Genomic DNA, 27,583 nt, shown 5'->3' on the forward strand with positions numbered 1-27,583 from the left:
GTTTTTAGTAGATGTCAAAGTTTCCGAGATATAATCGAAAAAAGAAATGATAAAATTGTCATTTAACCCCTCCCTCCTCCTCGAGCTCATCAGCTCATCTATGGGATTTTTTCACAAATATATCAATCCAATAGATTTAAGACTAGTGTAAAACTGTGTGTGGAAATTCCTACCGCCCGCCCGCCGCGCCGATGGGATTTTTTTTAACTAATTCGACTATGGTAAAAATACTTTTGGAATTATTGTAGTCTAATTATAAATGATAATAGCTAGTGCCAATGTTTTAGGTACTTTAAATTAATCATATAATACATTTTAGCAACCAACTCTTGTGTAACATTAAGAGATACGATAGGAAATTGCACTAGAAGAGAACACTGTGATTTGACCTTCAATCCTGTCATCTTTAATGAATCAGTTTGTGGATATGATGTTGACGGTGCCAATTTTTACTGTTGCGAAACTACACTTTATCGACCCGTAGCTAACTTTAGAGGAGCTGTGGAAGAAGAGGAACAAATTAGCCCTATACTAATGCAGAATCTTACACCAGACACGAGTCCTATATCACCTAGTCCAGTACCAGACCATACAGCAGAAAATATAAATACACAAACAGGTGGGTTTCAGCAACAAGTTTCTATTAAAAATGATATTTTTTTGCTAATTTTAACAGCACAATTTAAACCAAGGTTAGAAACATGTGCGTTAAATAAGTACGATTTTTAATGATTTGTAAAACCTAACAAAAAAAAGTTTATGTTTGTATGGTTCCGTTTTTTTTAATTTATTTTTATTAAACTTTATTTATTTAATTTTTTCTAAATGTCGATACAATGTAGCGCAATTCAAACAAAATTGACTAGCCATAGAAAATGACATTTGAATCGGAATTAAGTTCTCAGAATATATGTAAATTTATTTGGACTAAGTTTTAAAATAATATAAGATTTTCACATTCAAATCTTACATAAAGACAATAAATCAAAAGTGAAAATACAGGGCGAATGAGGAATAATTCACACTTTTTGAATAAAACGTTTACATGAATTTCTCTATCAATACATTCCATAGACTTACTTAAATACCTAAAAATTTTCTAAAAAAAATAAAAATTAACACATTTTATGAACACAACAAAATAATATTAACTAAACAAAACTAGAAAACGTTATTTTTACTACATCACAAGCAAATAAAAATTAATACGTAGCCAAGAGTCATAATTCTAGATTTTTCTGTAATTTCTGTAATAAAAATGCGTTGGTAATATGTGAATGGGAAAACTAAAAAAAACAACAAAAGAGTGAAAGAAAAGCAACCAAAACACGCGCTTGTTTAAACCAAAATATCAATCAAACAGATAAAAAGGAAAAAAAAACAGCCAAACCAACCCGACCATACCCTAACCAATCCATACAAAACCAACCAATACAAAACCAAACCAAACCAAACCAACTCAATCCGAGCCAAACACAAACCAAAAAAATGAAAACACGCTTACAGCGTGTTTTCTTTGCTTTGGTGGGTTACAGCTTACAGCGTATTTTTATTGCTAGAGCCAATTTGATAAACTAAAGTAGTCTAATTCGTATTAAAAAAAACATTAAACAATTTTGGAAAATCGATTTTGCTTATTTCGTAATATGTTGTAGCGCTGAATGTGTACTTTACAAAAACGGTATCGTTTTTGAGATTCACACCTTTTGTTCCAGAGATATTTGGTGTTAAATGTTTCGAAAAACAGAAAAAAATATTTCTTTTGTAGATTTTCTCAAATAACTCGAAATCTGTTAGAGATATCGGAAAACGATTTTCAGCATTCAATTCTACATAAAATGAACTATCAGTGGGTATATTTTAGTTGCGATCTGAGAGATTTCGGTTTTTGACAAAATCGACAGGGGGTACCGAGGAATGTTTTCGAAAATTTTTGGAAAAACGATTTTGCTTATTTCGTAATATGTTGTAGCGCTGAATGTGTACTTTACAAAAACGGTATCGTTTTTGAGATTCACACCTTTTGTTCCAGAGATATTTGGTGTTAAATGTTTCGAAAAACAAAAAAATATTTCTTTTGTAGATTTTCTCAAATAACTCGAAATCTGTTAGAGATATCGGAAAACGATTTTCAGCATTCAATTCTACATAAAATGAACTATCAGTGGGTATATTTTAGTTGCGATCTGAGAGATTTCGGTTTTTGACAAAATCGACAGGGGGGTACCGAGGAATGTTTTCGAAAAAATTTGGAAAATCGATTTTGCTTATTTCGTAATATGTTGTAGCGCTGAATGTGTACTTTACAAAAACGGTATCGTTTTTGAGATTCACACCTTTTGTTCCAGAGATATTTGGTGTTAAATGTTTTGAAAAACAGAAAGAAATATTTCTTAAAATAAAGGCGAACACTGTGATGTCATTTTTTTCCTAAAAAAAAGATGCATGAAATTCTGGATAATTTACTAGCTCATCTGACAACCATGTATCAATTCGCAAAATTTGTCAAAACTCGACCTTCACTACTGACAGCGTAAACATAGAAACGGATATAAACAAGTCCGCGACTCTTTTATTATCGGTTTTGAAATTTGCCCAGGAATTTGCTATAAAAATAAAATAACAACATTTTTAAGAAAGTTTTTATGTGAAACGTGTTTTTCCGCATCAGATTTTAGTCAAAGAATCCAAGAAGTTCATTTTAAGGTAACGTAAACTTTCTTTTCTAAGGAAAATCGTGTGTCAGGATAGTTCACCGAAGCCTCGAAAAACATATTTTACCTGCTTTACATGATGGCGCTAGGGAAAATCAGGAAGTTTGGTACAAAATGGATGGCTGCCCGGCACATAGTACTCTGGTTGTTCGGGAATATTTAGACAATAGTTTTAACGGAAATGTTATTGGCCTAAATCATACAGTAAATTGGCCAGCAAGGTCTCCTGATATTTCGCCAAATGATTTCTTTCTCCGGGGCCATTTAAAAAACAGGATATACAAGGATAAAAAATACCCAAATCTAGATGAGTTAAAAAATTCTATTTCTGCCGAATGCAATAGAATTTCAGTTTACCAACTAGCCAACTACCAACTATTTAAGAAGAGAATTTTATGATCGCCTGGGTTATTGTCTAGCAGTCGATCGAGGAATATTTGAACATCTTGTTAAATCCTAAAGTTCTAACAATTTAATAGTACCTAAATTAATAAGTTATTGAATATTGTAATAATACTATAATGAACCTTGTAATTGATTACTTTATTTTACTTTAATTCGTATTAATTTATATTTATAAATACATCTTTAAGATTTCCGATGTAGGAATGAGTTTTTCAATAATAATAAAGCACTAAATAGGTAAATTTCTGAAATGACAACTTCATTTGACAGTTATCTTTTACCTGGACTGGTGTTCATGAGTAAATACAGGGCCATAAGAAAGGAGAAATATTTAAAAAGAAATCGGCGATAACTCGTAAACGAGCTAATCAAAAATATCTAAAGTTATTCTTTTGAATGTGGGTTTTAGTGCTCTTCAATAAACCTAAATAGAATTATTCTCTAAAATAATTAGGGAAGTCAATAATTGACCCCATTAAAATTTACATGGGATTTCCTATGTCCCGTCCGACGATGCAACACCCGGTATATCAAGAACGTTGCAATTTCGACATAAAATTATTTCATGAGACTGACCTGAATTTTCTTCGTAAAATCCGAAAACCCACTAACCCAACAATATGGTAAAAAATAATTCCGATGCAACCAGTCGATTTAGAGGAGTCACGCTGTACAATATTTATTATAAAAAATTCATTGATCATTGAAAATCTTTGAAGATTTTTATTGTAATTAGTTTTTATCTGTTGTATAAATCAAATACTTAACACATTAAACTTTATAAAAAAAATTAAAGAGAAGTTTCCGCTAAATCTCTGGAGAATGGTTACTCGCTTGACTGAACTTTTCATTTCATTTTCGCTTCAGTAATTAGGGTCAGAAATATAAGGTCGACCCTTCACAGAAACCATATAATAAGCCTTGATCGTATCTATTCATATTTATAGTAGTAAAAATTCTACGGATCATTTCTTCCTTTAATTGATATATTTTTTATTAATTTATATTTTACATATTACGACTAGTAACTTAAGGACATCGATAATATTGTTAAGGATTTGGAAGGATTTCCAGAAATCTTATTAGTTATACATTTTTGTAATATAAAACTGGGAGAAATAATCTGAAATCTATGTTTATTCGATTTAGATACAAAAAAATACCGTATGATCGAATAAAAACGGCGTCAGCGATGGCTATGAAATGAAGATCGCTGTCATTTTATATGAAAATTTATATGGGAAATGTCATCGATCGTCATTTCCAAGCCAACTGGACGCCGTTTTTATTCGATCATACGGTATCTACATATATAAAATGCTAATGTTTATCTGTGTCGTCTCTACTGAAGTAACGACTTGCTCTAGAAAGTTGCTTTGTTACTAAAAGATAGCTAATTGGCTCTTCAAAAAACTCTCGTCGCCGAATTTTTTGTTTTTTATTTAATTAAACAAAAAATAAAAAGTTTTTTCCTGATGTCGCATGTCGTGGCGGCTTCAACTAGTACAAAATAAGTCTCTACGTACATAAAAGTTTTTTTCATCCAGTTTTCACGCATGTACTTCAAGAGATCAGATAAAATTTAAACTTTACCGACTTAGGGAAGACTGGTAACATTATCATAATATCGAGGCCGGAGAGATCAGATATATCGTTAGTAAAAGTCGATTTAGACACTCGTCAAGTCGATAGGCCCTTGATAATGTATGGCTGAAGACCGTAGTTCAGATTCCACGTAAACAGAGATACACACCACATACATACTGTCATTACTCGCTGACGCGTATTCGACACACATAAGAAGATGGTCACGCAAGGCGATTTCTTTCATGAGCTTTTCTGTGACTGAAAAGCCCGATACGTGATGTTATCTGCCTACCGCACTCCAGACATTCAAAAATCCCATTGCTTTGTTGCCTCTTTACTTTTTGGTTGTCGCTGTTAACTGAGTTTACAATTCTTCTCCATTGAGTTCTATTGTGAGCTGCTTCGTCCCACTCATTCTGCATGTTAATCTCCTTTAAGTTTTCGTGGAAAATGTACCTTTTCAGTTGTCCACCCGGCCTCCTCTTACCGTCTACAAGCTCACCGCAAAGCAGAGATTTTGGTATGCGGTTTTCTTGCACTCTGCAGACGCGACCAGCCCATTTTGTAACTATGACTTCAAGACTCTCGCAGTTAGCTTTTTAAAGGACCGATACGTTTGAGACATGATGGAACCACCGGATTCTTAAGAGTAGTTTAAGGTGTGTCTGTTGCAACTTGTTCAATGCGTTCATGTGTTGGTGGTGCGGCACCCAGGTTTCGCTCCCATATAACATGGTGGGGATTATAATTGCTCGGTACACTGCAAGTTTCGTTTTTGTACTCAAGTCATGATTGTAGAATACCCTGTCTTTTAGTTTCCAGAATGCTCTTGAGGCGCTGCTAATCCTGTGCTGAATTTCAGAATCAATATTGGCTGTTTCCGAAATCAAACTGCCGAGGTAATTGAATTCTGTCACATATTCCAATAGTTCTTCTCAGATTTTTCTAGCATTGTTGTGATCTTCCGGGGGAGTGCACGCATGATGTTGGTTTTGTCGATGTTTAGCTTAAGGCCCATAAGTTTAGTCTTAGAGTTTGTACAGCGGGATCTTTCATTAGGAGATTCCAGACATTGTCGTTGGTGGAGAAGCTCCTAGTCAGGTTCTAGGAGAAACCTCCTCTGGCACGTTAATTGGGTCTAAGGAGCATCTCATTATCTGGTCCCTGGCTATAGTTTCGTGGCCAGGGAATTGCACTAAGATGTATAACAATGCGGGATAGTACTACCCTCTCAATCATACCAGGCACCTCTACTGTCTGTGGTCATGTATCACGGGCAGAAGGTGTGGGAGGTCTTGGCTTAACCGCCAGGACCAAAGAGAGGACCTCATCAACCTGACTAAAAACCTAAATCCTACGATATCGGGACCAGATCAAAGGGATGCGTAGCTAGACAGAAGACACTCTACTGGTCTCAAACTTGGGGCACCAGAGTGCAACCCATTGTATTCTCGTCTCCCTTACTTGTACATGCGGGGCTCTGTAGAAGTGGACCGACTAACCCTTGCATCAACTCGAGGAAGGAGGGCCAGAGTCAGGTCCTCACAATAGGAATTAACCTCAAATCCAAGGAGGCAATAGAGAAAGAGAGATATATCCTCTATTATAGATCCAGGACTAGGAGAGATCAAGTTAAAGAGGTTTGATAAAGTAGATAAAGTAGAAAAAGGTAAAATTCTAATTGGTTAACAATAGTCTTCACTTGATGCGATTCTACTCACAGACCGCAGCTGAAACACGCAGAAAGATCTATGTTTTTTTTTCAATAAAAATACCAAAACTTTAACAACAATATCAATTCTTACCTTTCTAACGCACAGACCGCAGCTGAAACACGCAGAAAGATCTATGTTTTTTTTTCAATAAAAATACCAAAACTGTAACAACAATATCAATTCTTACCTTTCTAACGCTGTAACGGCAAAAAAGGCTCGCCGTGATCTCTTTCCTGTTCAAAATAATAGAGTAGAGATTGCTGATTCTGACTATTTAGTGTGTTTTGCGTTTTAACGAAAATTGCATTTAACTAAACAAAACGGATGTCGTCGGTATACAAGAGAAAGTGACCAAGTCCAAACTTTCGTGAATTTTATCTTTTAACAAAATGATATTTAAAACGTCACATATTTTTACAAAAAGAACTTTATGATCAACTCCACTTTTTGTACATAAACTCCACAATATCATATTACATAATAATTGTTCATACAAATCCATATGTAAAAAAACAAAAAAATACACGTGAATAAAGCACTTGTTAATAATGGACTTGGTCGTTTACTCTTTGCCAACGATATTTAATTTCATATTTGTCAAAGAATAAAATTGAAAATGACTAATATCAGATTTGCAAAAAAAAAGACATGAAAAGTCCATTTTTTCAGCCAGTTCGTTTACTTGATACGTGCTGCCTTTTTATAACCAAAATATGAGATTATAAGAAAAAGGAAAAAGAACCCTTCAAAAATTAAATGTTTTTTTATTAGTAAACTAGTGCTATATGAAAGAACTCATATTCGTTTTCAATGCAGATTTTTAAGGGTAGTTTCCGCTAAATCCCTAGGGAAGAGTAAGTTCGCTTCACTGAACTTTTAATTTCATTCTCGCTTCAATAATTAGGGTCAGATATAAATCACAGCAACCCTTAACGGAAACTTAGTTAAAATAAGTTATGTATATACTGATCATACTATCTATTCATATGCACACGAGAGATTTTATGAAACATTTGCCAAAAATTTGACGCATTATTTCTTGATTTAAGTTGTAATTTGTATAATTTCATATAAAGTTCATATCAAATAAACGTATAGTCACGTGACTAAGCTTGACCGGCACAGCGATGCTCACTTTTACATATTTTATTTTAATCCAAATATTTTAGGAAAAAAAATTAAATTAATTATAAATATATAAACAGTTATTATTTACATTAACAAAACTCACCTCCTTAACAGCACTTAAATTCTAATAAAGTTGCGATGAGTTTTTTACGGCTATTAAGCTATTTTGTACACTTTGAGGTTCTCGCACACTAAAGATGTTTCAAAAAGAACAATGTCCGACTGCGTGGTCTGTTAGTAAACATTTTTAAGCTTAAAGTATCATAACACTTTATTTAAACCAAAAACTCGTAATACAAAACTAAAGTGTCAAAACGAATGACAACGTCAGGAAATAAATAAATAAGTGTGGAAATTTGACATTTTTAACAGCAGAGCTGCCACCTGAATCCCCAGCGGAAAATTTAATTCCAGTTAGTAAGTCCGGCGCCAAATATGTCCATGATTGACAACAATGAATAATTTAAAAATCGCGCTGTCGATTACGTAACTAAAAGTTTAATTGGTAGCAAATATATAAAGTAGAATATCATTTGAATAGCTGTAATAGTTATTACATATTTTGAAAGTTTTCCATTGAAACACATTATCATTTAACATCTGATACCAACTTTCCAATACCTGAACGAAAGTCAGGCTAACGGTAGATTACCTAGTATTAACTGTAGCCATACGGCTTCGGGAAGTGACTACACATTATCTATGGAGCCGCCTTTCTTGTGCTTTAATAATCTTACAAATAATGTTAAATCTTACATTAAGTTGCTATTATCAGTATAGTTTTGTTTCAGAAAAAGAAGATCTGTGTTTAACTCCAAATGGTGAACAAGCTCGCTGTATTCCAATCTTCAAATGTCTGTCGTTCACAAAGATATTGGCATTAAAGCAATTTAATCCAAATCAAGTTAGATTTCTGAGAGAATCGAAGTGCGGCTCCAATTTGACGACGCCTTTAGTCTGTTGCGGTCCTGAAGTGAATTACAAAAGTGTTGTTGAAGATGCTGTAACTAATTTTACTCCAAATAATTTGATTCCAGAAGAATGTGGCCTTCAGGTAATTTATATTTTCTATTCAAATTGTAAGAAAGAGAAAGGAAGAAAATTATTGTCTAATAATTACTTTAATCTGTAAGAGACTGTGTGGTGCAAAAGCAGGCATGTCAATTTTTGACCCAATTCGATTTTTTTCCTAGAATTATACTCTTTAGTATAGTCTCTAGGGCGGGCTTGCATGAGATTTATGTAAAATATCTTGTTATGTAACACACTATAAACGAATAAATAGTATAAATAATATAAATAATGCCTTTATTGTCAAAAAATTTTACAATTTGTAGACAAAGGTAAAGTAAACAAACAAAAGAGAATACAAAACAAGTATACAAATTACATTGTCAGTATTATTGTTTAAAATAAACATTTATAAATGTTTACAATGTCAAAGAATAAAAAATAAAAGTAAGATTCAAAAATATTTAGTAAGTTTATAGTAAATATAGTAATAGCAAAAGCTAATAAAGTGAAAAAAAGTTAATAGAGTGAAAAAAATAGAAATATGCATACAAAAGTGTATATAAATATATTAAAAAAATAAAATCCTTTAATACTACGAGATCTAAAAACAAACTACAGCAGTACAGGCTAACAAAAAAATAGGCGTAAAAGATGCTTAGTGACTGCTTCAAATATTCGAGCGCTTTATCAGTGGCCTCGTGTAGGGTCTTGTCAGAAACGCTAAATTTTCTGAACGGGTATTCTTTAATTATATGTGTACTGTTTGGAATAAATTGCCACAGTCGCATGATTGTGGTCTGCATGAAAATCGGCTCTGACACAATTCTTTCCGATATTTATCTAAAGTGATCCCATGAATCCAAATATGATCTCCGTTTACCCCATCACCTGCCGATTTTAGGGGTGACCCCCATAGATATTTTTACTGCTTTTTGGTACTTTATTGGAACCAAAAAGGATTATTTTGGTTTCTAAATTATTTTTTCTGAGGTACTCTGAAACATTTGAAATAGGCGATAGGCTTTGCTACAGAGGAGGGTTGGTTTTGATTTAATATGGTATTCCCAGTTGCTTACTCTGTTGATATGATGGATACGTACCAGAACATCACCAGAATCCTTGATAAAATCAGTTATCATGACTATAACTGGAAACTTTGCGCTGAATTAATGTTGTTCTACTCACGCGCCAGCAATCAGGCTTCACAAAGTATTACAGTTTTGGTACAGATTGGAACCTTTGGTGTTACAGCAGCCAAATAAAACACTAATTTTCGCCAAACACTTTACTTTTCACACTGGACATGCGTTATCAGTCATCATCTGCTAATGATGCTCATATTGTTAATGAAACGTGCTTTCAGTGTGAAAAGTAAAGCATTTTGATGTATTGGGTGAACTAATATTTTATTTTACTGTTCACAAAATTTTGATACCTCCTTTGTGAATGGGACAGCCTAGCCCGTGACAAACATTACATACTTACATATCGTGACAAACATACATACATTTTTTTTAAAATATTTACTTGTCGTCTTTGCGCATCAAACTCGGGTTGATCAAACCGTTTGTTAAAGTATTAGTGTGCGAACACAGTGCAAGCAGGTTTGCCGCTTACTGGTAGTCAGCGCCAATCTGGGCACCTATTCTTGACATTGTTCGCAACTGCGTATACGCATCACGTGTATTGTTATAAACAGGGTATCCCAGATATAAGTGCAAGTATTTTAAAGGGTGGTAGATCTCGATAAAAGAAACATATTTTCTCTTTATCGTTATTCAATTAAGTCCAAAATAATGGAGTTCTTTTACTTTGAAAATTTCCAAAAAAAAATTATTTTTTGCTAAAATTTTGAGAACTTTCTTCTTCATGTGCCTTCTCCGCATCGGATGTTGGCGACCATCAATTGGAATTCCTCCCTGTCTTGAGCCAAACGAATAATTGCACTGGCCTCTCCTATATTAAACCACTGGCGCAAATTCCGCAACCAGGAAAACCGTTTACGCCCGATGCCTCGTCGTCCTTCAATCTTTCCCTCAACGATCAGCTGTAGGAAACTATATTTGTTATTTCGAAAAATATGACCAAAATATGCTGCTTTCCGTCGTTTTATTGTAGTCAATAGTTCTTGGTCCTTACACATTCTTTCCAATACTTCGAGATTTGTTTGAGAACCACTGGATCTTTTCTAGATTTTCTTTCTTGTAAATTTAATCTACTACCTATGTTGCCATATTATCAAGAAATTATTTTTTTTAAATAAAAACTAAAAAAAATTGCAAAAAAATTTCAAAAATATTTTCAAAAAATTCCGAATTTTCAAAAAAAAAATATTTAGAAAAAAACCTCATAGGCGTGTTTCTGAGGTTGAACTATACTACCAGTTAAGTTAAAATACTTGCACTTATTTCTGGGACACCCTGTATATGGTTACATAGTAGCGCCGCGCCGCGCCGCCTCGCGCTTATAACCTTGAAAAATTAAAGCGTGTTAACAAATCGGCTAGTTCACAGTGAAAGCAGGCAGGCACCGTCAACCAGCGTTCATCGGCGTTCTCGCTTTTACCGGAACGAAAATTTATTTATTTCTGCTTTTGCACGCGCCGACGGCACACAGGGTATTAAGAATTAAAAGTTGGACAAAATTATGTTTTATGAATTTTTGCTTTTTGCTAGTAATATTAATTATTAATTAGAGGAGAGGTTGCTAATATGGAACCCCATTTTGTTTTTCCTACACAATATTTTTTCCTCTACTTCCACCGATCAAATAGGGCCATTCTGTGCAAAACCAAGCAATTGGATGAGGATGCTAGAACAAGAAAGTAATTTGTATATTATAGACGATATTTGAGCGAGGATGGGTGTTAATAGGGTAAAGACTATTTCCTTTAAGAATCTATTTAAATCAATGTTTTTTTTGGCAGTGGCAAATATTGGCAAGATTTTAGTGCATATTCTACTAATAGGATACTAATTTCCATGCGGAATATTGCCGAATAGTCTTACACCTTATAAAAATGCCACTGATTTTTTAAATATAAAACATAAAAAAATAGAATAGAAGGAAACGTTTCAAAATAAAAATATGGCATAAAACAGAACAAAGCAAACAAACAAAGCTGGCTCTGTATCCATCATGACAGTTATTATGAACAATTTGCAAAAAAAGCACTACAAACAATTCCACTATTTTTATAATCTTAGAAATATTCAGAATACACTTACTTTTATGGGTTATCAGATAATTCATACTTTTAACTGAAATATATTATTTATTTGATAGTCAATTTAAGACTTAAAAAAGCTAATAACTAATAAACGTGCTTACATTTAGTATTTATAGATTTGTATTCAGTTAAGATAAAAAATGAAAATAAAAAAAATATCTCTCTCTTGTTATCAGATAATTCATACTTTTAACTGAAATATATTATTTATTTGATAGTCAATTTAAGACTTAAAAAAGCTAATAACTAATAAACGTGCTTATATTTAGTATTTATAGATTTGTATTCAGTTAAGATAAAAAATGAAAATAAAAAAAATATCACTTTTGGCCAGGTTTATAGACCAAATACACCTATGTGCGGCCCCGGCGAGGCGGGCGCGGCGTTTGAATATGGTTTGGTTAGGTTAGGTTAGTTAATCAGGTAAATTTCCTCTTAATTATCTACTTCCGAATCCTTCTCGCATCTCCGAAATAGCCATATACAATACACGTGATGCATATACGCAAAGTTACGCATCTGTGTATTGTTATATGGCTTTTTAGGAGATGCGAGATGCGAGCGATATTTGAAGATGCGAGTTGTCAAGAATAGGTCCCCAGAGACGGCGCTGGTTGCCGGAAAGCAGAAACCTGCCTCCACTATGTTCGTACCCTTAGACAAGACAGGTGTCGCATTTCAAATTTCATAAATTAAATTTCCTCGTGTTAGTCAGGTTAAAATCAAAAAAGTTTTTATGGGTCCCAAAGTTGGATAACGTTTCCAAAATTCGACGTTTATTAAGCACCTGATTCGAAAAGAAAAACGAGCTTGGTCTGCATTCCAAAACCTGTGTAAGAATTTTTGAGTAACTACAAATTAGATGATTATGTCGTTAAGAGCGAGGAATTGCTGTTAGCCTATAAAGCCATGGGATATAATATATCGCTGAAAGTGCACTTTCTTCGCTCGCACATGAACTTCTCTAAAAATTTAGGACCAATCTCGGAAGAAGACGTGAAACAGTTTCCTCAAGACATCGCTAAGCTGGAGAAGATATTTTGAATGAAGTGGAATGCAAACATGTTAGCGGAGTACTACTGGTTTTTGAGACGAGAGTCTTGTACCTCAAGGTATAAAAGACCAGCAAGCAGTAAATAAAGGTACTGCTCTTGTTATTCATTATTGTCTACAGCTAAAATAATTCTTTTCGCTCTTTCAAATTAAATTCATGATCATAAAACGATTATTATTATCGAAAAAGAAACAGCCCCAGAGCACCCAGAGTTCCCAACTGGAAAAGGAGTACGACAGGGAGACGTGATATACCTAAAGCTGTTTACAGCAACACTAGAAGGAATCTTTCGTCAACTAGACTGGACCAAAAAAGGATCAAAAATAGATGGAGAATATCTTAATTATCTAAGATTCGCTGATAACATAGTCGTAATAGCCAATTAGTCCTGAAGAACTGCAAACTACGAACACAAATTAACGAACTAAATACAGCCCGCTATAAAGTGGGTCTCAAAATGAATTTAGCAAAAACTACACTAATATACAGGGTGGTCCGAACTGTATTCCGGACATGTTCTTTAGATAAAAATAAGTAAAAAAGTTCGTATAAATGTATGTCTTAAAATGCTTACTTTCAGAGATACAGGGTGCAGAAGTTTCGTTTTTATTTCGATTTTTTCCAAATAATTGCTGAAGTAACGTCAATATTTGGATTAAAAATGGTGTTTGGGAGTTTTTTGACATGAGAAATTTGATTTTGGTGTCAATATGACTCCTACTAGTAGAGGGCGCCACCTACATGCCTTTTAACTATTTTGAAGAGTAATAACTTTTTGTCCGTACCTGTATAAAACTACCGAGCGAAAAAATATACATCTCTGTGACTTTTTTACGTAAAAAATATCTCTTTGTAAAAATCGCTACGAGCAATCGTTCTTAAGATATTTAGAATGGAAATAGGTAATACATGTCATTATTGACAAAGAATAAACACGTTGCGTTGAGTAGATTATTTCTGTGAAATAACAAATTTAGGAAATTTTTATTTTTTTTAATTAATCATAAAATTTTCTGCATAAAATGATGATAAAACAGTTTCTGTTGGACTTTTGGCCCAAAAACATTTCAAATTTATGATTTCAGTCTAATAACTATTAAGTCAACGCATGTTAATAATTTATGTCAATGATGACCGGTATTGATAATTTCGATTCCAAATATCTGGAAAACCATTACTCGTAGCGATTTTTACCAAGAAACCTTTTTCACGTAAAAACGTCGTAAATGTATATTTTTTTACTCAGTAGTTTTATACAGCTACGGACGAAAAGTTATTACCCTTCAAACCAGTTAAAAAATATGTAGGTAGCGCCCTCTACAAGTAGGAGTCATATTGACATCAAAATCAAATTTCTCATATCAAAAAACTCCCTGGCACCAATATTCATCCAAATATATTGACGTTACTTCATAAATTATTTGGAACAAATCGAAATAAAAATGAAATTTCTACACCCTGTATTTCCGAAACTAAGCATTTTAGGACATATATTTATACGAACTTTTTTACTTATTTTTAATTGCAGAATATGCCGCCGAAGTTTCCAGAATACAATTCGGACCACCTTGTATAACGAACTAGTGGAAAGAAAAGATATTTTAATAATTAACACAACACTGGAAATAGTAGAGTAATATAGTAGTAGAGTAGTATATTTGGGACAACTAATACACAACTCGGGATCTGTACTACCAGAAACCAACAGAAGGATTAAGTTAGCATGGAGTACGTATGGAAGAAACTCAATCATATTCAAATCTAGACTGCCACTCTATCTAAAGAAGAAAACATTCAACCAATATGTAGTACCAGTCATGACCTATGCGAAAGCTGGACACTTAAAACGTACATCATAAGGAAACTGCAGGTCGCACAATTGAATCAAATATGCTGGGAATAACCAAGAGAGACCGTATAAGAATAGAGTGGATATGACGAAAGACTCAAGTAATAGATCTCATCCACAGAGTCGAATCCCTCAAATGGCAAAGGGCAGGACACCAAGAAGAAGGGACAACTAAACCAAGAAGAAGGTACCACAAAAATGACAGAATAGTACCCACAAGGAATTAAGAGACCTAGAAGAAGACTGAACCTGAGATGGGACCATTATATTAGGAAATTAGCAGGAATAAATAGGGCCCGCATAGCAAACAATAGACAACCAATGGACCCAACTACAAAGATAGTATCTAAATATGCGAGGGAGACTACACCATAATTGGAAATGGTTGAATAAGCTGAAAATGATGATGATGATGATTATCGAAAAGTGACACTTTTAGAGATGTGAGTGACACAAAAATAGAGATTAAAATAATCGTGGAAGAATTCGGGAACTATATTTGTATTCAGGACGTTTACATAATGGTCGTGATCGGAAAGTTCCGATCCTGGATAATGCCAATTTTGTATGAGCTGTATTTACAAAAATTCTCTGTGTAACCTCTTACACTACCCACTACTAAATCTCTATTTTCTACTACTAAATATTTATTTCTATTTTTAGTTAGCAAGCCGAATATTTGGTGGAGTTGATTCGGAATCTTCGGAATTTCCTTGGCTGGCGTTATTGGAATTTGAGGAGCTAGATGGATCCAAAAACTTTTTATGTACTGGTGCTCTTATATCATCACGTTACGTTTTGACGGCTGCCCACTGCGTTGCAGGAAGAAATGTTTTACAAGGAACAAAGCTGTAAGTTGGGAATAGGAAATTTACCTACACAATGCAGTACAAAAATTTGAAAGATATGGCAACAGTATTGCCGAGTTGTTTGTTCCGCAATCAATTTAGGTATCATATCCAATCTATACTAATATACATATAAAATCCTTAAGTGACTGACATACTGATTAATCACTATCCTACTCAAACCACTCAACGTAAGAAGCTCAATTTTGGCATACAGGTTGATTCTAAGGTGTAGAGGTTCGATAAGAAGGGATTTTTCGAAATTTCAGTTCCAAGAGGGTGAAACCATCCCTCAAATATTACAATATCTTTTATTTAAAAAACGGTCAAGTTTCCGAAAAAACGCTTAAACACGTATATTTTATTTTGTTTTTTTACATATTTTAAATTTTTTTAAAAATGTATACAGGGTGTTTCGAAAAATCTGGTCATTGATTAATCACGATCATGCTTAAAGCACTTGACGTAAAAAGCTGATTTTTGGATAACAGATTGACTTTGGGTTTTAGAGGTTCGATAAGAAGGAATTTTTCGAAACTCGAATTCTAAGGGGGTGAAACTATCCCTCAAATATTAAAATATTTTTTATTTAAAAACCGGTTAGTTTTTCGGAAAAACTCTTAAAAACGTATGTTTTAAAAAAAACTCTTAAAAACGTATATTTTATTTTGTTGTTTTACATATTTTAAGATTTTTTATAAATTTATACAGGGTGTTTCATAAAATATGACCATTGAGTAATCACGATTCTGCTTAAACTGCTTGACGTTTAAAGCTGATTTTTGGCAAACGGATTGACTCTGGGGTGTAGAGGTTCGATAAGGAGGGGTTTCTCGAATCTCAAATTCCAAGAGGGTGAAAACGCCCCTCAAATATTACAATATTTGGTATTTAAAAAACGGTTAGTCTTTCGGGAAAACGCTTGGACAAGCATAATTTATTTGCTTTTTTATATATTTTGAAATTTTTAAAAAATCATACAGGGTGTTCCAAAAAGTTGGCAATTTCTTAACCACGATTCTGCTTAAACTGCTTGACGTAAAAAGCTTATTTTTGGCAAACGGATTTTTCGTCAAATTCCAACGAGATGAAACTACCCCTCAGATATTACCTAGTTATATAATAATATCGCAATATTGTTTTTTTCTCATGCTGATATAAATGTGAGAAAATTTTATCGAGTTTGTATGTTAATGGAAATTCTTGCTTTGCTTTATCATCACCATTACAAATGATTAATTCGACGCGAACGAAGTCGCAGGTACACGCTAGCATCATATAAAATTACTTTGGCAAATATCATGTGTCAACTGCTATAACGGAATTTCTCAACAAGGGCTTTAAATATACAGGATGGCGCACCTCATTCGCCTCGGTTGATTATACGAAAACGGAAAGATGTAGGAACAAAATATTTTATGGGTATATGTAGAGACAATGTACATAATTTAAAATTATTTTGAAATGTACAAGGTGTGTCAGAACTAAGATCCATACCAAAGTTATATCTTTTCTAATGGAACACCCGGTTTTTATTAAATTTTTGGATTCTTGGACATAAAATAAGGCATTTATTATAAGGGTTTAATATGTCTAAAAGCTTTGGTTTTTGAGATATTTAAAAATATTTAAATATGCATGCTATAATAAAAAGGTTTGTCAACACCTTCTATATTACTTTTCAGAGTTAATTCTGGTGCTGACTCTCAAGCCAGAGAAATAAACTTTACTAAAAAATTTGATTGCTTCCTTAAATGTATACAGTGGTATCAAAAATTGCTGGTCTATTTTAACTATTTATTTTACATAAAAACTTCCTTATTTCAAATGCAATACCCTGTATTTTTTTAAATAAATCGAAGCAGATTTAAATACTCTTTCAAACTATAGGGTTTCCTATACCTATCTGGCTCAGATTTTGAATAAAAAACGATTTTTCAATAAAACTGTAATCACGATGGCTGGTGTCGCCATGGCAATTTTCTAATGACATTTAGTAGCTATTTTAAAATCGACATTAGTTTATGGGCTTTATTTAAATTTAAAACAGGTTAGGTCGATTTTTTTTGTGTGTTAATATAAAATCTAGTGTTTAAGAATTTATTTATATTTTTTTATTATTTGTCAAGGGTTAAGTGGCAGAGCACCGTATGGTGAACTTCCCCTTGATGTTTCTAAGATTGTTAGTAAGAATGAGCGTGTTTATTTTTTTATACTTTTTTATTGATTTGTATTATTTTTATATATATCTTGTTTATAAATATTATTTTCTATTGTAATCTCTGACAATCTGTGAAATAAAGGCATTATTATTATTATTAAAAATATATCCAAATAGGAACATTCCTGATAAGCGTTCCTTTAAAAAACTACGTTTCCTATTTCGCAGAGCTGATGAAAAGCCTATTAGGCAGAAACCTGTCGTTGGAAGTGAAGAAAATGAATTTACCTTAATTGGTTCTTTTATAGAAAATCCAATATATCTACAACTCATCGTAATAGAAATCAAAGAACTGCTTGTTTATTTTTCTTGACAAAATAATAAATGCTTACTTATTAAACTGTTGTAGGTAAATTAAATAAAAAGTAAACTCTTATAAATTTAAATAAAGTCCATAAACTAATTTCGATTTTAAAAATAGCTACTAAGTGTCACTAGAAAATTGCCATGGCGACACCAGCCATCTTGATTGCTATTTTATTTAAAAATCGCTTTTTATTCAAAATCTGAGCTAGATAGGTATAGGAAACCCTAATATAGTTTGAAAGAGTATTTAAATCTTCTTCGATTTATTTAAAAAATACAGGGTGTTGCATTTGAAATAACGAAGTTTTTATGTAAAATAAATAGTTAAAATAGACCAGCAATTTTTGATACCCCTGTATACATTTAAGAGAGTTTATTTTTTTTTATTTTTCTTAAACTTTTAAATTATATCATATATATTTTTTTTCCTTTCTTGGGTATGAGGTTTTAATTGAAAATATAGAAGAATGATATCTTCTATATAGACTGGTGGTAGCAAGGCGGTTGCGGCTTCAAGAATAAAGTGCCTGAGAAAGCCCACCATGATGAGGCGAAACGTCGCATAATAAAAAAAAAGTTTCCATTTTCAATTAAAACCTCATACCCAAGAAAGAAAAAAAAATATATGATATACATTTAAGGAAGGAATCAAATTTTTTAGTATAGTTTATTTCTCTGGCTTAAAAGTCAGCACCAGAATTAATTCTGAAAAGTAATGTAGAAGGTGTTGACAAACCTTTTTATCATAGCATGCATATTTAAATATTTTTAAATATCTCAAAAACCAAATCTTTTAGACATATTAAACCCTTATAATAAATGCCTTATTTTATGTCCAAGAATCCAAAAATTAAATTAAATACCGAGTGTTCCATAAGAAAAAATATAACTTTGGTATGGATCTTAGTTCTGACATACCCTGTACGTTTCAAAATAATTTTATATTATGCGCTTTGTCTCTCTACATATACCCATACTGTTTGACCAGCGGTCTGATCTAAAGCTACGGAAGGAATGCGAGAAAAAAAAATCGATATTGCCACGTTTATCTATAAAATTGCAAAATTGCCAGACATGAACTATAAATTTAATATATTTTTATTATATATAATGTGTTTAGCATATGTTCTGACGTATATTACTAAGGAATTTTAACGTAGTTCATATTGTTCGATATGTTTTATTTAATAACTTATTTCTTTCATTCTGTATATCTGCTTATTATGAAAGTTGAAGATTTTTCAACGATATCATTGGCAAACCGGCATCGCCGCGCATGGTCGCCTATTCATCGAACATGATTGGCGAGAGTACGTCACAGGATTTGTTACCACGCGGTTGCCATGTCTTTTACGCCTTTCCTATTCGCTTGCTTTATGCCCAACTTCACGATCTCTTCTGAAAAGAGTAGGAATATTGAATACTATTGAAATATCCAGTGGCGGTGTCATTTTTTTGATCATTATTACTTTATTTCATTATTTTATACCGGTTATCCTAAACTTTATTCCTATATTTTTTGTATATTTGATAGTTCAGTTGTGTTTTATTGTTTTGTTATCTTGTTATAATGTTTTTCGTTCGTAGTTTTTAATTATTAATATCAAGTTTGATCGTATATTTGTGTTTTAAAATGAATAAATTTGTTAAGGGTAAGACACTACATAGTCAGACAAGAGAAATAATAGCTAATTTATATAAGTAAGTTAATAATAACGTGGAAGAAATATCATTTGGTTTATTTCCTTGTGTTCATAATAGGGTTTGCGATGAAGAAGCTACAGAGAGTTCGCTTAAGTTGCTGCTTAAACGTAAACTTGTTAAAAACACAGAAGTTAAAAAAAGGCTTAAAACTAACCCCGATAAAATGATATCCAGCTCTGGAAAGAAACGACCACGTGAGACTGCTGTCGAAAAGCTCGACGACTTTTTCGAAGTGGTCAGGAATTTGATAAATAGATTTTATCTCGAATTCAAACTCGTCCTCACAATTAGAAAGCTTTTGCAAAAATTGCAGGAAGAATCGAATTTTCCTTTTGCAGGGAAACGCTTAGGGAGTTATTAAAATCAAATGATTTTTTTTGGCGTAAATGTCAAAATAACAGATAAATATTAATGGAGCGGCCCATTATATTACAGAGAGGGATATAAATATATACGCGAAATTCGAAAATATAGCCAAGTATTATCTATTTGGATGAAACATATGGGTATACAATGACCTAACCTTTAAAAACTGCTGGCGGAGCGATACCATATCTGGTGTAATAGGCAATATTGGATCTACTGGTGAGTAAAATTATGTTTTGTTTGCGCTTCCAAAGTTAACTATTTTTAAGATTTTTTTTGCTGGAAATAGTTATATCTAAAATTATGTATTATAGAAAAAAATATAGTTAGTACAGATATATAAATAAATATATCTCAAGACTCAGTCTTGATCATCTGCTGATGGCAGACATGGTTAGCGAAACGTGCGTCCAGTATAAAATTAAAAGTGTTTTGGTGTATTGTACTGATTTAGTGTTTTATTTTGCTGTGTAACACCAAAGGTTCCAACCCCCAGCTGTAATTATTTCTTCTATTATATTAACAACACAATAATAAAATGATTCAAAATATTTACGGGAGAAATAAAAGCTTTTAGTGTTTATCTGCTAACTCAACAGTAACGATTCAAACAGCATAAAGTTTTTTGAAAAAAATTATTAATCTGAGTATTATATTTATGACATTATTATACACATTATTTTCATATAACACCGTACGCCCATGCCTATTTTATGAATGAAATTGGGCGTGTTTTGTTTACAACTGCGTTCCCCTGCCGATACCCCGTAGCTACAGATCCGTTGGTCACACTTTATAAAATATTTTGTTTCGTATAATCAACCGAGGCGAATGAGGTGCACCACCCTGTATATGAATAGTACAGAATCCGGCTGCAGAAGCATTACGCTCATTACGTAGTTAATCAAAATCTGTTTTTTACATGACTAAGGGAATGCAATTTTATCAGCGTGCCAATCAGCAAGTTGCCGCCAATATGTTTAATTAAAATAGTATTAATTGATTTTGGAGACGACATAACGTTCTTAACGTAACTTGATAATTTATATACCAAATTAAAACCATTTTTATCCTTTGTATAATGTTACAAGGTTGGCTATGAAAAAGTTGCCGCAAATATGGGATGCTACGCTTAAAACAGTAAGAAAAACTTTATACGGATCCGGCAATTATGCGTCGGGCATATGTAGCTCCTGTAATAACAAAACTTAGGAATTTTGAATAAGTGTCTACCTAAAATATGTATTAGGATGTATTTCAGGAAAATATTTTAACTTCTACAAGGTGGCCAATATAAAGTGTGAGTGGATATGAAGTATGAGAGGAGTGAAAAGGCGAAAAACTTTTACATAGAAATTGTTTCGAGACATATTTTTTCCGATTGTGAGAAAAAAATGGTATAGTTATGAAAACAATAGTTTTGATGGCGTTATATTGGCAAAACTTTGACTTGTAGTAGTTGCTGAATCCGTAACAGCAGAGAAATACTACGGTAATCGCAAAACATTTTCCGATGCACGTCATCAATCATACCGACATTGACACTAAAGCCTATAAACCTGACTAAATGAAATGTTGGCAAAAATGTTTAAAAAAATACTACTTATCAGTGGCGGATACAGAGGGGGGGGGCATGAGGCCAAGGCCCCCCCTAAAATCTATAAATTTGGTTAAATATTAGGCTTTTTGGTTAAAAATGGCGCCCTAAAAGGCATATTCTACATTACTTTTTATTTGGGCCCCCTCTAAAATAAATGCCTATATCCGCCGCTGCTCTTATACTACTACTTTATATACTTATAAACCAAAGTATTGTAACAGATATTTTATATAGATTAAAACTGCACAAATTAGTTTAAACCGAATTTTATTATCGCTATGTTGGTCACATTACGCGTTCATTACGCATTTCATTATCGTGTTCAGCAATGTCGTCGTTTATTATTTGACAATTAGTATAATGTCAGTCATTATTTTGTATAATGTCGTGTTGTTGTTGTTGAATCTTTGTGAGTAATTCTCGTTTTTTGCCTATTTTCATAGCCTTTTTTTTTAATTGTATACTTTTAAGCACAAACAGTTCTTTTAAGAACTAAACTGTCGAGTTTTGTATTGCATTTTTTTAAATTGTGTGTTGAGCATTTAAAGAGTCGAAGAAAAGAGCTTGTAGCTTCCCTTATAAACTATTTTGAATGATAACGTGACAATAAAGGTGTTTTATTACCCTTGATTGCAGTCAGAGGAATAAGTTTGATTGGTAAGCACATTGTACGATTTTCAAAGTTATTTCTATGTTAGTTTTTAGTAAATTCTGCGATTATTAGCTTGTACATTAATGGTACCCTGTAACTTGTTGTTACCACTTGTGGTGTAAGTTTTACATCATTAAATAAAAAAATAACCCATAATAACTCTTAGAACAATCTTCTTAATGGACTATACCTATAATAAATACTCGTAATACGTTGAGGAAGAAATAGAAAATATATACCTTAATAGATCCTAGGTCCTTTTTGTATATAGTCCGCCAAGTTTATATTTTCATTCTCTATTTTCTTATGAATGATGGTATGAAATCAGCATTGAGTTTGAAAAACCCTGTGCAAATAATTTAGAATATAGTACATAATAGAATACTGACAGCAACAATGTTATTGAATTTTCTGTAATTTTTTAATTCTCGTAGAAATCTTCCTTACATCAATGGGCAATAAATATGCTACATATTTTTAAATCATTTTTCTAAAATTTGATATAGTTTATAGTCAAATTTTACAGAGTATCAATGGTCTAGTTTACAAATATTGTAAGTACAAAAATGTATGTTTTGAGTTACCTATATGAACTTTAAAGTTTATAAGTTTGCCAAAATTTACTTTCTTGATTATGCTTAAGTACTTAACACAAGTGGAACAAATTTGAATATTTTACTTGTCTTAAGAAAATTTTTGCCTAAATTATTCGTTTGCTGGAAAATGCACTTACCACATTTGCGTACTACACCATCGATATACTTCCTTATAAAAATTCATAAGAAATACTAGTTCATTAAAATATTTTCTTTTATAGAATTAATATACGATTAGGGGAATGGGACATAAAAAGTGCCGATAAAAACTGTACAGGGACAGATGATTTGAAGATATGTAATCCAATGAAAATCAACGTGGGAATAGAGTCAATACACGTCCATCCAAATTATAACGTAACTGAACGTTACAATGACATTAGTTTAATAAAACTGAATACAACAATTATATATAATGGTAAACAGAAAAACATTTTGATTTATCAATTTATAATTTAATGATTGTGTTTAGATTTAATTAGTCCGATATGTCTTCCCAAAAAGGATAGCTACATTTTCCCAGGTGAACGGTTAACTGTTTCTGGATGGGGTCTGAAAAGTTACAGCGAACTAGCCACAACAAAACAAAAAGTAGAGCTGCCGGTTGTAGCAACGTCGGAGTGTTCGATAGCGTTTCAAAAAGTTATGAAAATTAAAAAACAATTCTGCGCCGGAGGCGAATCTGGAAAGGATGCTTGTGCTGGTAAAGTTTATTCACTTTATATATTATATTATTTAACTGTTTTTTAAATATTTACTACAAAGAAGGAAATACTAAATAAATGCTTATTTTTAAAATGCCATACGAGTGTTACACAGATTTGACCAGTTTTTCATGATTGTTATATCTTATGTAGTTTCAATATACAAGCGCTTACTTTCGAATTTGAACAACCGAATTTGAAATGAAGGGATTTATGACACTGACAGTTGCGTCAGTCATTACAAAAGTAATTTTAATTTTCTGTCATTTTCTGGATGGCATCTGTCGAAATCTTTACACAAACAACTCCTTAGACAAACTTAAACAAACAGACAAACCTTAGACAAGACAACCTTAGACTCGTTGGACAAACATTTACCTTGTTAAAATGAAAAGTGACAGACATTGAAATATTTTTTTACTACAAAACTAAATACTTCAATTCATATACAGTATGTACCCGGATTGTATTTACAACAGGAGAAACTTTTTTATTATTGACATTTTGGCTTGTTCTAAAATGGTCAAAATAAAACATAGAAATATGGTTGAATTTTTCCTATGAAGTCCTAAAAATGAGAAGGCCTTTCTATGGTAATATAATTTTGATTTCATTCTTTGATAGATATGGTTCTTATTAATTAATTAACTTATTAACTTATTTGATTAATATCATGTTTTTTGCTTTTGTTAAAGTATCACATTTTCAGATAGCTATTATCACCCTTTCCGTAGCGTTGAATTAGATTCTCAAAGAAATTTAATTGTTAAGTTAAAACAGCAAAAAATATGACGCTAATTATTATTATTATTCTATTATGGGAAATGTCATCGATCGTCATTTCCAGGCCAACTCGACGCTGTTTTTTTTCGATCATACTTTCTCTTTCTTGAGAAAAATAATTTATAAGCTGAGGAATAAGCTCTTGTTCGTTTTGATTAAACCTTTGAGACATTTTTGCAATACAAAAATTTGAATTTTGTTTTACACCAACATCCAAATTTTAATTTTGACATTGATCGATGTCCGTCAATAAAATTATAACCCCAAATCAAATGACAGTGACAATTACTAAAAGGAAATTTTGACATTGATCGATGTCCGCCAATGAAATTATAACTCCAATTCAAATGACTATGATAATTACAAAAAAGAATATGCAGTGACTTACGAATTGTTGTAATGGCATCACCAATGTCTTTCATCTGGTTGACAAGTAATTGAGAGAGTTCGACAATATATGACGTGACGGTAAACGATGGCTAAACCATAAAATTAACTAGAAAGAAGTGTCAACTCTGAGTTAAATCGTGAAAACACGATACGCTACCGAAAGCCTTCGTTGTCGTCTGGAGAACTAATTTTGAATTGACAGGTTGACATGATGGCTTCATTTTTATTTCCGTTTCCGGTTATTCAATGGCGGGCACCTCTTTCAGTTTAAATGTATTTTGTACTCTTTATTATCATAAATAAAACAAAATAAAAATTTATTCAAACATATTTATTTGAGATATGAGACAACGTGACTAAATAAATATAAAAAAAGAATTGAATGATTTCTATATCAATTACTTAATTATATGCTGTTTTAACGTAATTTAGTAAGGTATAAGCATGAATTACAGTAATTTGTAAATAAATACAGGTATTCACAGCCTTCAGAAACAGAAACCGGGGGCAGGAATATTAAAACGGGGGCCTTATACCAAACCAAACCAAACCTGAAAACAGAAAAACACATTTTTTTATACTAAAATTAACAATGTAAAAATAGGTCCCTAAAAATATCAATATAGGTATAAAATATAAATATACTATTTAAAAAAAATCTCCATTATTCCCAAAGAGACCTGGTTTATAAATCCAAAAGAAGTAAAAAGAGACTTTTAATCGGATAACAATCAGATTGTATCAGACAAATTTATTGTATTATTGACAATAAATGGCACATACTGGAAATAACTAATGTTGGCTATAGTTAAAAATCATCTTACCTTGCTGTAAATTGATTCCATTTTCAAAAAAAATCGCCGATCATAAACATATAACAAAATTTTCTTGCATCTAAAAAATATAGAAATAGTGTTTATTTACTACTTATTTTTAATATACATGGGACATACCTAGTACTGCAGAAACGTCTTTTTCTCCAAGATTTTTCATGTAATATATATTTTATATGCTTTATTACCTTTATATTTATAAATTTCAACCGGAATATCAAATTGAATTTGCAAAACAAAACTAAACGGAGATAATTAAAATGGCGTCAAAATTTTTTCGATTTGTTCTAGATCAAATCTGTCAATTCTAAACTGTGAAGTTAGACAATAGTTAGACAGAAACATTGTTGTCCTTGTCTAAGCGGCCATACTTGTCGTCAGGTGATGACAGGAATGACACTAATGACTGTTTTCAATTTTCCTATTTCACTGTCACCCAGGGGCCGGAAAGTGAAATAGCAAAAGCGGTTCCACCGTTTCCACGGAAATTTAAAATAAAATAGTTCCAGCCTCGGGCGCTAGGTGGTAGTGCAATTAATTTTTAGTTTAAGAAGTTGCTACTAGTTATTGCCAGGTGGCGTTCAATCAGATTTTTTTTGTAGTTTCCATAGTTTCCAACGGCCATTGTCATACTATTGTCAAATTCTCAAAAAATATTGTCGTTGTCATAGCGCCATAGTCATAATCAAAGGTCATAATATTATCAAAAATGATTATCAAAACGTTTTTCAAACTATAATTTGTTATATGTGTTTTTATTAGACAATTCCTTTTGTTTGTGGCCCTAAAAATATAATATAAGTCTTTTATTTTTGCCATCATTTAAGTACCTATTTATATTTACTCCATTTACAAAACTTTGGGCGTATTACGTTGGTCTTGTTTTATTATAATAAACGATGTTTAAATATTTGACATATAAATAAAAACTTTAAATAATAAATAATATTTACACATGTTTGGCTTTAATTTTATTTAATAATTGTATAAATTATACTGTTAAATCTTATTTTTTACACATCACAACGATACTTGTTATTAGTATTGTTGAATTTGTGTAAAAAATAAGATTTAATAATCAAATTTAATTATTTTAGAGCAAAATTCAATAAATACGCTCATTTAAAAAGCCCGCGCTTCGATCCATTTAAAACAAGCCCTACTCAATAGATGGCGCCACTTTTGTAGGACCATTTTTCAGTATGGCAGAGTCCATTCTTTTTCTAGCTAGGTATATTCTTTGCTGTCACCCCCCTGGGCTAAACATTCTATACAAACGTATTTCAATATTATAGCATTTCAAAATTATATTTTTATTTCAGGAGATAGTGGCGCTCCTCTAATGAAACTGTCAACCGAAAAAATTCCGCGTTGGTCGATAGAAGGTATTGTTTCGTTTGGAATTGGCTGTGGATTGTCGGGCCGATACGGAGTGTACACGAAAGTATCAGAATATTTGGAATGGATCCATAATACCGTAAAATGAAGAGAAATAGAAGCCGAATCAAAAGAATATAAAGACTGTGATTATATTAGATATTTTAAGAAATATTTGTAAATGTATACGTATAATAAACGATTTTATTATTTAGCAGACTGTACTTCGTCTCCGCCCTTGAAAATCTGCATCGCTACCAGAGTAATCAATAAACGTAATGGCCTTGAACTTGGATCAAGGGCGGAAGCGGTTAGAGACGGGATTATAGAGCATGCGAATAGAGTACGTGCAACTGCACTCGAATTCCACCCTTATGCACAATAATTGCTTGGCGCATACATTAATAACACGCAACTACACCATATCAAATCGAATTTTGGCAAAAACAGCGTCCCCCTCATGTGTATGTGAATGTGTTGGTCGCATATATGTATATATGGAATTTTT

The 27,583-nt window shown here is 32.3% G+C and overlaps 1 protein-coding gene across 1 annotated transcript in view; it reads left to right on the plus strand.

Annotated features, from left to right (window-relative positions):
• LOC115891274 (phenoloxidase-activating factor 3-like) overlaps window positions 1-27,289 on the plus strand; it is a 37,543-nt gene extending 10,254 nt beyond the window's left edge. Inside the window, exons 3-8 of the mRNA XM_030911717.1 lie at window positions 320-619; window positions 8,341-8,603; window positions 15,359-15,546; window positions 23,210-23,406; window positions 23,461-23,691; window positions 27,021-27,289. Of these exons, the coding sequence (XP_030767577.1) occupies window positions 320-619; window positions 8,341-8,603; window positions 15,359-15,546; window positions 23,210-23,406; window positions 23,461-23,691; window positions 27,021-27,184 (1,343 nt within the window). The 3' untranslated portion in view covers window positions 27,185-27,289. The remainder of the gene's footprint in view (window positions 1-319; window positions 620-8,340; window positions 8,604-15,358; window positions 15,547-23,209; window positions 23,407-23,460; window positions 23,692-27,020) is intronic.
• Window positions 27,290-27,583: the final 294 nt, after the last annotated feature.

Source organism: Sitophilus oryzae, unplaced genomic scaffold (genome assembly GCF_002938485.1).
Source record: "Sitophilus oryzae breed Bouriz unplaced genomic scaffold, Soryzae_2.0 scaffold_980_pilon_pilon, whole genome shotgun sequence".
In the NCBI taxonomy this organism is placed as follows: domain Eukaryota; kingdom Metazoa; phylum Arthropoda; class Insecta; order Coleoptera; family Curculionidae; genus Sitophilus; species Sitophilus oryzae.